Genomic DNA, 13,285 nt, shown 5'->3' with positions numbered 1-13,285 from the left:
ACCCCTTAACAATCTTTCAATCTTTAAATTTTCCTTAAACAGCTTCATCTGCCTCTGTGGTGAATCGCTTTCCTCTTTGGTAGAGCAGAAGCCTGTCTAAACAATGCTAAATTGGGAAAAGGGTATACCCGTTAAATGTACGGGTTCAAGCGCATTCTAAGTATCCCAACTTCATTCTTACAAGAATTTAGGTCTATTTGAAATTTCTTTCCGAATGAAGTACGAATTTTTAAATTTAGTTATTACGGCTGGTTCTGCTTGATTCCTTCTGATTCCGAATTAGTGTGACGGGGGGTTTAACTGCATTCACCAGCCTGCTGTGCTCTTCTGATAGGATGTTAAAATAACTATTAAATAAAGTATTTGAGCGACTTCTGGTCGTTTTTTCCTCATAATTGACTGCCATATTGAAAAAATGCTCAATGTCCCGTAAGTAGCAACCAATGTAATTTTGCTTCTCTCGACGTGATGAATGCATTTCAGCAAGAAAAGTTTACAGGAAAAAACATTGCAGGTCTCGACTCTTGCATGGGCCTATTGGAGTGGCGACTAGACTATACTAGCTGAACGCGTATTTCATTGTCAGAGGGGCTATATCTTCACATTAAATTAAAATGAATATTACCCCAAATTATTGGCTGCCATTTAAAATAATTGGGTATGTCTTCTTATCTGGCCAACCCGTTCCACGTTCCGTTTTTTGCCGTCATTTTCGTATTTTCTTCTATACACCGATCCAGGGTGTCAGAACAAGAACATTTGTCTCTCTCATGCATGTCAAACAACAAGCTGAATTAATTGCAAAATTTACACCTTCGTGTAAGTGATACGCAGAAATGTTGTGACATATTTCGGTAACTAGGGAATTGAGCACGAAGACTGTTTTTTTTTTCTACTTTGAATCCCATTGATAACTGCAGGTGCCTGTCGAGGAACGGGTTTATCTGAGCCAACAAGCTTCAGAAACTGGTATAAAGTCAGTACCTGGATGAAAAAATGACGTCATCCGGATTTGTGGCAACTGCCCGAGACTCTGATAATTAATTCTTAATGGTGCAGTGTTACCACTGCTTTTATGACTCTGCTTTTCTCCCTTGATCCCTGCTTTCTTGAACATAACACTTTCTCTATAGATTAGACAATTCAACACATTTATAATTGACAAAAAATATCCCCACCCAGACGAATAAATATCCCCAAATATACTATAACTTGAATGGAATACTAAATACGAATGAAATAAATACTAATGACCTGTGAGTTACATTTAGTTTGAATTTATTGAAATCGTAGAGGCAATTCTCTTTTGAAACAACCCTTCATTTTAGCAATTTAAGTGTATTGGAATCAAAATATCAGAAAGTTTTCCCCATGATTAAGTTATCAGTATCGACAATGATCATTGAAGTTAATACCGTACAATTAGACTTTCGTAAGTTTATTACCGGGCCATAAATATCGAGAGTATGCTGTCTCCTTGCAAGCACACATATCGTCATGCATCCAGGTAATAATTAGCAAACCTTACGTTTGAATTCAAACATTAATAGTTGTGACTTCAAACAATAATATGCAAACTATGTATGTATCTTTATTGCGTTCATTATCAACATAATATTACCTAAGATAATCAACAAAGTTGACCTTTGGTAACTAAAACAATTCAATTTTTTCAGTTTTTAATCTGTGACCAGTTGATTTCTTCTTAATCGCTGCGTGAGGTGACTTGAGTGTTTCACCCGACAAACACATCTTAGCTTTCTTATCAAAAACCAACCAACTTCTGACTCAAACAATAAGTGATAAGGCAGTGAAACTACAGCATGTATCACAAAGAGAGATTTAGTACTGGATATAATATCATATTGATATAAAATTATGTCATTTTACTACATTTCATTTTATCGTTTAATCAGTTTTTATATGTCTGGGAACAAAGGTACAATACCGCTTACAGACAAGATTTCTATAAATTCAAGTTTATAAAAAATATGATGATTAATAACAAACATAAACCACTGTAAACTGTTTAGAAATATAAACATGCTTGCTGCAAATAGACGCTCAACCCTAACCCCAGCCCCAGCACTCAGGAAAAATACAAACAAAGGTTTTAATGATAGATACGACGTTCAAAGGGAGACATATTTTATCATTTATAATCATTTGATTTGGACTGCAGAGGGAAGTCAGGAAGATATATAAACGTGACTAAATATAAAGGGGGATATACCTGTAATATCATAATTTGTTCACTTAGGACATAGAGTTAGTTTATATAAAGATTAATGGCGAACAATATTCCTGAAAACAGTTCTTTGTTTCGAGAAATTAAAATCTTGGAAATATATCACCTGTATTTGCAAGTTTGTTATAACTTGAGATGTGATTGCTACATGAAGTGCACTTTTCCTACATAAGTAATTATCGCTAATGATATGGGTTTCAGGTATCACAGCAAATATTTATGCCAAACAAACAGACATTCCACTAACACTCCTTTCTGCAAGGTACATGTACACGCTAAGAACATCTAATTGGTTAGGGTAATGAGGAGGTTTGTATCTAAAAGCAAGGCTGTTTGTTTACTACATACTTAAGTAAAATAAATAAATAGTTACACCAAAAACAATGGTTTTTGACAAAGTATATGTTATATCGCCAACACTAAAGACTATAACTGAGTTCTGCCCATTGTTCCCCAGGGTGTTATCATGCTACTCGTGGTATATATACATATACAGTATATAGTGGACTGTATATGTTATATCGCCAACACTAAAGACTATAATTGAGTTCTGCCCATTGTTCCCCAGGGTGTTATCATGATACTCGTGATACTCTGCACTTGTCAGTACAGTCCACTATATACTGTATATGTTATATCTCCAGCACTAAAGACTATAATTGAGTTCCACCCGTTGTTCCCCATGGTGCAATCATGCTACTCGTGATACTCTGTCGTTGTCAATACAGTCCACTACCTACTGCCTGACGGAGGGAGCTCGGTCTGGGATATATCTGAGGTCTTTTGATAGAATACTGGAAAACAAACAAACGTGGAATATAACTAGCATGGTGAATAAATTTGTATGTAAACTGTTTACATATGTTTGTAAAAATGCAACCCAGACAAAATGGAGGTGCTAGGTGCTAAGCCAACATTTTATAAACAAGCAATTGCTGCACGTCACACGTTTCATATTACATTCCCTGTCATCAACTGAAGAATATAACGGTTCCAGACAAAACTGAGTGATAAAGTATGAAAAAAGTTTGGCTCAACCAGGGCTGAGTGCCTTACTTAAAGTACCTTGCATTTTAAATATCATTACTTTTCTTAATATCAGCAACAAGGACACATTCTTTTGGAAATTTGTGATCGTAGAGAGCAATACATTTGAAGGTCACCCCCTTATTTCGATGTTACCCTCACTTCTACACTCATCATTTCGGGTCAGTTACAAGGTACAATATTAGGGTGTCACCGATAACCTGCCCAGGAGAAGAGATTGCTGAACGTCTTATCAGCTTGTCCAAATTGGCACACAGCAATGCGCTACACTACATTGACAGTGAGGGCTGTACGTAGAATTACAGACTAATCTCAACAAACACAATCCTACTTATTTTCAGTATAAAGCTTCAACAAATACTAACGTCAGCCTTCGGGTCGATGTGATCAAGATTGACTTGGAAACCCATACTGTACCCAGGACCATATAAGCTACCGTCTCCGCCTTGTTGATACACCTGGCAGAAACACAAGTGAACGCATACTAAATAATATATACCACAAAAGGGTATTTCGTATATGCATATATTGTTGTGCTTTCTGGGCCTTTTGTTCACAGTTCATCACAGCAAAGCACTATTAATCTCCTAAAGGAAGATTTAACAAGATTTTGCAATCGATAACATGCAAGTTCAACTTATATTTCAATCGGCAACGTACTGGATTCAAAACAATTGTTTATCTTATGGGTTGCTCACGCATGTGATGGCTGTGTTGTTCTAAACAACGTAATTGAAAAATAGTCACATTGAAAATATAGTATGTGTCAAGTTCAAATTTACTCTTTTATTATTAACAGGACTAATGAAAATCCAATTGAAAAAAGGACGAGAGTTGATTAAGCTGTAAAGAAAACCACAAAAGCATGCATGGATGAATTAATTCGTGAAACTAATATTCTTCATCGCCACAATAACAAAAGATTAATATGGCAACACTATGGTGATAATGAAAATATTAGATATACCTCGTTATCATACACATATTCTCCCTTTTTTAACATCTGGCTCCTAGTTTCGGACGAAGTGTCCGAGGCAGTATCGTCGTTTGTAGTCATTTTATCAGAATGGAGACCGTGATACCTGAAATATAGGAGAAGTTCAGAGAAATGTTTAACCGGTTGTGTTTTGTTAAAATAACAAATTGATTTTTTTGGCTACCCAGATAGAAACCCTCTATTCGGAAAAGATAAGCTTGCATGTCCCCACCTATTGCTTTAAGGAAAGCAGGTATAGGTTAGGGAGGGTGACACCATCCTCCTCCTTTTCTGATGAAGATGTTCTGTTAGACATCGAAATATTGGAGGTAAAAAATTTAATATAAAGCTGTTGATTTTTACAAGAAAGGTCATCTATTTCTGACTTTAGTTTCAAGTCATGATTTAGATGATGAATACCTGATATGATTTTAAGATAAGATGACAGTTATAACTTTGAAAATATCCGTTTGCTCACTTACTTGCTCCGTTTCGCTACATTCCCATACCGTCGTCTCCATATCACAACTAACACAATCGTGATTGCGACGACTATCAGCAGCGCCCCGCCCACAGAGGTGGTGACGTAGATCACTATGTCCAGTTTAACAGCTGCCCTGGACACCGTGCAGTTGACACCAGAATAGGTTACCGTCTGCGTGGCTGTTTCCTCAGTGTAGCACCTTTAATCAAAATTTCATCAAACTGGTGTAATCTGAGTCTTTATCTTATTTTAATCCTATTAGACATTAATTATTTATAATTCCCGGTGAACATTTTCCAAATATATTTTTTCAATCAAGAGTATATTGCTTTAGTTTTTGTGCTATAAATATATTATCCTAAATGTTACTGAAATAAGTTGTCATACTGCAATATCCGGTTGGAAAATGTTGATATTTTACTTGCAGTTGATTTTCTAAATTAATTATTACTTGTGTATATTCAGACTGTCTCTAAATGTCATAAATTAACTTTGATTTTCATGCAATTGTATCAGCGAGAGATCAACACAAAAAATGAGAAAATACATCATAAACTGAAAATGAAAACGGTTCAGAAAGTAAATAGCAGCAGACGGTTTGCAGCGACAGGAAAAATCCTAAATGTGATAAATATCCCCACCCAGACGACCAGACGATCTGAAAAATGGGCATAGCTTTACTTTTAGTGTAGAATTCGCATTATACAATGAGGCTGCCTATAAATGTACACCTGAGGTTCATGTCGTTATCAGTACGCACCTGTCACCAATGTCTGAACGAGAAAAATAAATATAACTTACGATAACCTATCATAACCTATTGCTGCAAAAATTAGTGGAAATTGGTCTTTATCAAACTTGTGTAAACATCGTTTTGATTTACCGGTATTTATATTCGGCTGATTTATCATTTCTTCTATCAGAGACGGATTCATTGTGCTCAAACTAGTACAGGTTAACAATTGGTTATTTCGAGGGGGGAGTATTTCAACTTGTTCTTAACACGTCATCAGCTTAGGATTCGTTCACATGGAATGTCTTTTTTCTAAAAATCTATTTTCTATTCGCGGTATCTTATGATCACGGTCTGGGCCCTGAATATCCCGCCGCGTAATTACTGGCAGCGCGAGCCAGTTACTTATAGTAACTTATAGTAACTGGCTCGCGCTGCCAGTAATTACGCCGCGGGGTATTCAGGGCACAGACCGTGATCACAAGACATACCGAGAATAGAAAATAGAATTTAGAAAATAGACATTCCATGTGAATGAAGCCTTAGACAATGTTATGATATAAATGTACGCCGTATGTAAGTCTACAGATTGAACTACTACACCAAAAAAAATAAACATGAACGTTACTGCGTTATATCAATATTTACATTTATCTCTCTATTTATAAATTGCATCTTTCAAAGTAAGATATATAATATAATATAATATAATATAATATAATATAATATAATATAATATAATATAATGTTACAAGAGGGTCGTTACGTTAGGATTTCCTTCCTATCCGCTTTAATGATGCAGTAAAAATATTGAAATGTTATTTGATAATGATTTCACACAAAAACGGTAGCATCAAAGGGTGTAGCGTGCCCTGCACATAATCTACACTTACGTGCAGGTAGGGGTAAAGCTGGGTGAAGGAACAGAACAGGTTCCATGTCCATTACACTTCCAGTTGACACACTTGGAGACACATTCTACACCTCCCTTATCTCTAACCTCACACGTGTATTCACGGGTTTTGGTCTTCTCCGCGCAAATGTCGATGACACGGTCAAGCATACATGGGTCCTGTATTAATTGTCCTGCAGTAATAAGTGAAAAAAACCCGTACATTATTTCAGATTTACTAAAATAGAACTGACTGAAGAAATTATACTAAATATGAAAATCGAACAATATTATTAAAGGAGGGTATAGTATTTGAACTTCGTAAACGTATCAAAAAAGCAGATAACATAAGAATAACAATACGTTTAATTAGAGAACCCGTTTTCAACTTTAGTTAGCGTTTAATCTCAAAAATGTACACGATGTTGAGATCCTAATTAATAACGCACCTCCGCAAATGTCACAGCAAATGTTTGTACTTAAAAAATCATTATTATTATCACCATTATTGAAAGTGGAAGAAATTATATTGATTTTTTTTTTTTTTTAATTTTAGAATGTATACAGGTTGTGCAGAAATGCATCTTACATTAAGAAGTGACATAACACTTTATATCACGTAAACAAGCTCACCTATTTTCTTTAATTCATCAAGTGCATACTGTTCGTCTGAACCATAAGTCTTGTTATCCACTTCTACTCGAAGAGTTTTGTTGCCACTCAAAACTTCTTTTATTTTGGTCAACGTGACGTTGGAATTGCCAGAAGTATTTAAGAACACTTTCAAGGCAAAAATTAGGTTGAAATCGATTATGATGCTCCCTTCTCTGAAAAATAATTGTATTAAGCCAATTCTCATTATTTTATTTAAGTACCGGTATCTATCAAGGTACTTAATTAAAGGCAGGTTCCTATGGCTATACTGTATATTCCATTTGCCGGTTCTGATGCTGCCAAAATTTCCACGGATTTCCACGGAGCTGAACAGCTTACGTCGTCATCGTCATTTTTGAAAGAGAATGGTGCCATGATATCCACAAAGGTATTTAAGGTGAAACTGAATAACTGTGTTTGTTTTTTCACCCTTCTTAAACTTCCAAGTATTTTTTTTTTTACTTTGCACCTCTCTTTCTTGTTGGTCCCCCTAATCGTTACACATGATGACAAATCAATAATCGTTTGAAAGATCTATGCAGGCAATTGTCCTACTTTTCCCCCAGAAAGTGCAGTTATTGTTTTATGACTTTGGAGTGAATACTCAAATTTAAACAAAAAAATAAAATAAAATAAATAAATAAATAAATAAATAAATAAATAAATAAACGCCACTCTATCGCTGTGGACACTTCACATAGATGCAGCAGACCAATTTTTTTTTTTTTTTTTTTTTTTTTTTGAGAAACCAGACGGACTAGTGGAGGCGTTGTGCGTGACAAGACGGTAGAGAATAAAGAGGTGCTATAGAAGACGGCCATTTTACTGATATAAATAGGATCATTTTTAACCTATCCTGAATATTTCATCAAAATCCGCTCGTAACTGTTCTGTATAATAATGCAAACAGACAAACTAACTACGTAAATAATGAAATCTTATTCTTAAATGGTGCCACCATTTCTTCATCAAACTTTATTTTGATATGAAACTACCCATTCATCATGTCTGGTAGACATTTTGATAAGTCGTATATCTTTGTATTGTATGTTAAATTGAAATACCTGAAATCGGTTATTTCCACTCCAAGAAGACCCTCCATTGCAGTTGAATTGAATTTAGTGAATATCTGAAATACAATCCATTAGCTTGGTTATTATACATCCATGAAATAAAGCCGTTTTTATTAACACTATATTCATGCATACATGTCACCCTAACATAAATAATTCCAAAGGCACGGACGGAGTGATTATGCATACACAAAGGTGTATTTCCGCCAGCTGTGACAGACATGGTAGTCCGCTAGAAATCATAGCCTGTTCCTATTACCTTGTACAGGTGACTTTCGTCCCATATACAAACCCCAATACTCAGCCTAACTCTAACCTGTTCTAATCATTTGGTTTGATTGGTCTTGACATACCTATCAACCGCGTTTATTGTATATGTGCGTGGGGGTCTATTCCCGTTATAAATCTCTCTCTCTCGGTGATAATCAAAAGACGGATAAGTCACTGATCTTCCAGTAAAGTATTTATTTCGTGAGTACAACTAGTGAGAAGTATACTCCAAGCTAGTGGCAACTGCTGAGAAGGTAACTATGCGAAAGTAAGTAGCTTGCAAAACACGTTAATCCCAAGAATACGTTAGTCCCACGAAGAACTGTAGCAAATAAGTAAATAGTAAGTCAGTAAGTCGGTAAATAAGAAGGTAAGTGTAAGTAAGTGTTAAAAGAGAGCCAGTGGTCTCTTTTTATACCCTTTTGACTACCACGCCCAAACGATAGCCAAACCCCAACTTTCACGTGATGTGTCTTATGTATATTCTATATCCAAATTTTCTTTTAAAGGTCCCAAATGTATAACTCCAAGCAGCTTACTATCTATACCTCTAGAAGTTGCCTCTTTTTAACTTTCTTTGGTGCGTATAGTAAACTGATCTATTTCTATAATTATATATCACTGATCAAATTATTTCCATTGCAGGATCCATCAAAGCAATACTCTGGTTTGATGATTACCTGATACTTAAATCCTAAGCTATATCTATAAACTATATCACCCACACACCTGAGAAATCAATCATGTTAAATTCTCCATCAGAAAGGTATACAGGTCGATAAATAAAACCTTTGCTGTTTGTATTTGTTTTCTGTAAGTATTGACTTTACATTCTTTTTTTTTAAATCACACGCATAAATAAAATCAGTATAATATACCCACTAAGGGAAATAAACGCATGTACTAAAGTAAGCAACCTCAAAGAACCCGTTGTGAATATTACAAAATACCCTACCCGTCCTTGTTACAATTGTCAGCCTTTAAAAAGTGGGGGAAAAAAGTAAGCCCTGTTTTGCCTCATTTATACACCTTCATTTTCAAATTCAGTATCACCTTGAGTTAAGATGAATTTTCACTCGTTTTGTATTTGGGAGATTTGCAGTTTGGTCTCATCATAGACAAACGTTTTTCTGATGCCAAGAACAGGTTTACTAAAGCAGAATTGACTAGAATTCCTCGAAATCCAAACAAGATACATACTTTAATTTTACAGAGATTCGCTGAACTAAAAAATTATGTTGTCCATGTTATGTGTGCCTTTCGCTAGAATACTGCTAACAAAATATATACTTTCGCTTCCATTACATACATATTTTTAAAATGGACTATTACCCTATCACTGATCTAAAGGCTTCTGAAATAAAGGTATAGGCAATTGATTCACATACCTGATTCTCTAAATTAATTTTCTTCTTTTCAAAGGTAGACTTTAAATCCTTGTAGCTTGCGTTAAATTTTAGCGACAGAGGAACTTGTTTCTCAAGGGTTTCCAGGAATGTTGACTCTGTAATTACACGTCATATTTACTGTACAGAGTAAAGAAAAATATCCAAACATTTTTTGTGACTCTCTGGACAGTTTGCAATTTTCATTCAGTCAAAAAAAAAAAAACAAAAAAAAAACGCACGTTTCAGTCGCATTAGCTATTAAATGAAAAAACAGCGTCAATATTAAGATTACTTCTATTGTTGGGGTAAAAGTTATTTCAATAATATTGAAACCGTTCATGCAAGAGTCAAATAGATAAAATAATCATGGAATTGAAATTTTGTTGCACCAACCTATATCTATCCTCTCTGGAATGTCTTGCTTGCTGGGAGTAGTTGTAGATTCCTCAGAAGGTTTAGGAGATGTAGGAGTACGTTTCGTCGATGGATTTGTTCCAACTGTTGACGGTGTGGTCCAAGAACTGCTGGAAGATTTTTCAGTACGCTTAGGAGATGTGAAGTTAGGAATTGAGGAGAAAGTACCAGGGGCGGTACTTGACAAAGTTTGAGATGACATCGAAGTCAGTTTAGTCGATATTCGGATAGTGGTGTTGTTTTCAGAATCACCTGAGCCATCCCCTGATTCCCCAGATCCAATGTCCGATAGATCATCTCTTTTGTGTCGAATCCTTGAACTGTTCAACCTTGACGAGCCATGCGTCTTCGTAGTTAGATCCATTGTTGTGGGTTTCCCGCGCGGGGTTGGTATAGTTTGACTGAGCGACAGTAGTCTATCTTGTTTTCTAGAGGGAATATTAACATGTTTATCGTTTGATTTCTTAATCTTACGTCCAGTGGATTTGGCTGTTTGTTCCAAAGTGGATGATTTATCTGTCTTTTTCGTTTTTGGTCCTTTCATATTAGAAACGGTTATAAAATCAACCAAATCGTCCTCGTCAGCTGCATCTCCTTGTAACAGTTGCAGAAATTTTGTCTCTTCCTGCATTTCTCTCAGGGGGTTTATAGTGGTCGTGGCTACGGGGATATTATCAGTGATATACTCGTAAATATCGTCCTGTGTGTCCTCTTCTAGCGTATTGATTTGGCCTGTTGGTTGTCCCATAGTTCCCTGCAAAAGAACGGGAACCTGCTGCTGTCCGGTGATATTTGAGGAAACGTCCAATTTTTTGATGAATTTTTTCATTTGATAAAGATGAAAAATGCGCCGCTGAATGGAAACACACATGAAATAATATATACACCAGTCCCTGGAGATGCATAATGTCGTTGTTCTGTTCGGTTTTATATCTGAAAAAATAACAAAACTAAGTTGACCGGTTTATTATTAAACTCTGATAATAATATCAATATGCCGTTTCTATTTAAGTAAATAATTTAGGGTAACTAGTTTTATATATTTCATCATAACATATTTGTTAACAAGGTAGAAGTGTTCGTCTAATTAAACTTTGACTCAGGATTATTTCAGAATTTTGAATTAAAATAAAATAAAATAAATAAAATGAAATAAAATTTGTAAATACATGTATATACAGATACAGAACCATGGGCATTTTGAAAATTATTAATGTCATTTGAATTTGACAATAGCAGAGAATAAATCACAATTACATTATACCCATCTTAATTTTGTCGCAGTCAAAGCCTTATTTGCAATTGGTTTGAGATAAAAACAATAACTTAAAGTCAGTAAAATTGCCCACCTGAAAATGCTCCCGAGGTTTTATATTATTTCGCGTGATTCCGATTGAATTACTAGAAGAAATTTCTTATCCAACCAAATCGGGGCGTCTCCAACGGCATATATACCAAGCTAAAGCGATAAAGGCCTCTTGAAAAGGGTTGAGTGACTGGGTCACTTTGTTTGCGCATGTGTGTAGGACCGATCAACTTGTTTTATTGTCGACCCCGCTAATGCGCAATAGCTCAAGGAAAAATCCACTGAATGTTATCAGAATGACGAATTAAAACGTCTCCTCCTGGCGTTGAGTAAAATATGAGAGTAGCTGGTGATTTTGTTAGCACGCTGGAAACAAGAGGAGGCGTTTTAGTCTGTTTATCTGATTGCATTCAGCTTAAGTTTCCGTGGAGGTAGTGCGCATTATCAAGGCCAACACAACTCACTTGGAAAGGTCCCTTAAGCATTCGAATGGCATTTGAACAGTATTCTAACTACACTATGACTGCATTTTAAATATTCTCACGGCATTCTGGCAACATTCGAAACATTCTGATCACATTCGAGGGATATTCGAACTGGCACGTGACTTAAGGCCCCCGTCAAGGAATCAAGCAAAATTATATGCAATAGCAATATTAAAGAGATCGTTTGGGTTTGACAAGAAACTTGTAGAGAAAAACATGTTTGAATGGATAATTGAATGTACCACTGTCTGATGATGAATTTAAATTTTCCATTGGGACTATACAATCTGAATAGATGAAACTAACTTGATTGTACATGCCGAACAGCAATTAATTTTATCATTTATCTTGCTGTATGAAACGCTTCATATAGTGATTCAATCAACACGGGAAAAATATAGTTTGATCAAGATAGCATAGCTTAAACCCCCATTCCCAAACTGTCCCATCGGTCTACATTGATCGATCCCACTCTGATGGGACTCTCGCTGAGTGCAAGCAGCTAAGCTGTCTCCTCTTGTTTTCAACCGACTCGTATAATCAACAGATTTTCTTTAAAAAAACTCAGCACCAGGAAGAGGCTTGCCATTCGTTTAGCAGATTTCACTCAGCAAGAATCCCCGCAGTGTTAGATAGACTCGTAGACCGATAATTTTTATTCAGTCTAACCCCTTTACAACTTGAAAAGTTTTATAAAACAGATTTGCCTAGGCCTTGGATGCTGTATCCTCTCCCACTTTGATAGAGTAGAGGCCTGTATAAACAAAGCTCAGTTGGGAAAGCCATGTCCCCTAAATGAAAAACTCTATATTGCATTCTGCACACGGAAGCGTCGCTACAACGCAAGGGCACAATTGAAACTTCGTGTGTTAAACCGCTACTGTGGCATTTGGGTATTGACAAGGTCACCTTCGTGTTAACTATCATGCCGTTAATACTTCCAAGAAAATTAATGATGCAGGTTTGCAATCTTAATTTGCAATACCAAGGTTTCATGTTAGTATTGGAATGTGAAGTGGCTGCTAAGACTAGCATGTTTACCATTTAGTACCGGAGCAAAAAGGTTATTTTATCAAATGCTTTGGTGACACGGGATACAAACGACATTACCTGCTGTGCCTTGATCAATGGGATACGTGATATGATTCAGAAAAGGGAAAAATATAAAACACTAATAAACGATCGATCAAATTTGTTTTGACATGTAATTTGGTTGTTCATAAAAAATGGGTCTAAGGCAGAGTTTCTGGTCTTCGGATAGGACCATCTCTCCAGATTTAATTAAAATAAAAATCTGCACAAGGAATCGGTTGTC

General features: G+C 35.8%; 1 protein-coding gene across 2 annotated transcripts; it reads right to left on the bottom strand.

The window, feature by feature from the left end:
* Positions 1–1,307: 1,307 nt before the first annotated feature.
* On the bottom strand, positions 1,308–11,619 carry LOC106165897 (uncharacterized). 2 transcript variants are annotated; one of them, XM_087014334.1, is made up of 9 exons: positions 11,529–11,619; positions 9,766–11,112; positions 8,099–8,163; positions 7,014–7,207; positions 6,382–6,574; positions 4,754–4,954; positions 4,263–4,377; positions 3,661–3,753; positions 1,308–3,042 (listed from the first exon to the last, which is right to left on the bottom strand). In XM_087014334.1, the coding sequence occupies exons 3-9, from the start codon at positions 8,134–8,136 to the stop codon at positions 2,968–2,970; spliced, it is 909 nt and encodes a 302-aa protein (XP_086870460.1). In that variant the 5' UTR covers positions 8,137–8,163; positions 9,766–11,112; positions 11,529–11,619; the 3' UTR covers positions 1,308–2,967. The 2 variants fall into 2 exon arrangements, with proteins under 2 accessions (XP_086870460.1, XP_086870459.1); XM_087014333.1 differs by lacking the exons at positions 1,308–3,042; positions 3,661–3,753; positions 4,263–4,377; ... (2 more) ...; positions 7,014–7,207; positions 8,099–8,163 and having other exon boundaries at positions 9,768–11,112.
* Between the last annotated feature and the right edge of the window lie 1,666 nt (positions 11,620–13,285).

Source organism: Lingula anatina, chromosome 5 (genome assembly GCF_051362555.1).
Source record: "Lingula anatina isolate TDL-2025a chromosome 5, LinAna3.0, whole genome shotgun sequence".
In the NCBI taxonomy this organism is placed as follows: domain Eukaryota; kingdom Metazoa; phylum Brachiopoda; class Lingulata; order Lingulida; family Lingulidae; genus Lingula; species Lingula anatina.
Note: the sequence above shows the minus strand (reverse complement) of the source record. Positions and strands in the feature narration are given on the sequence as shown.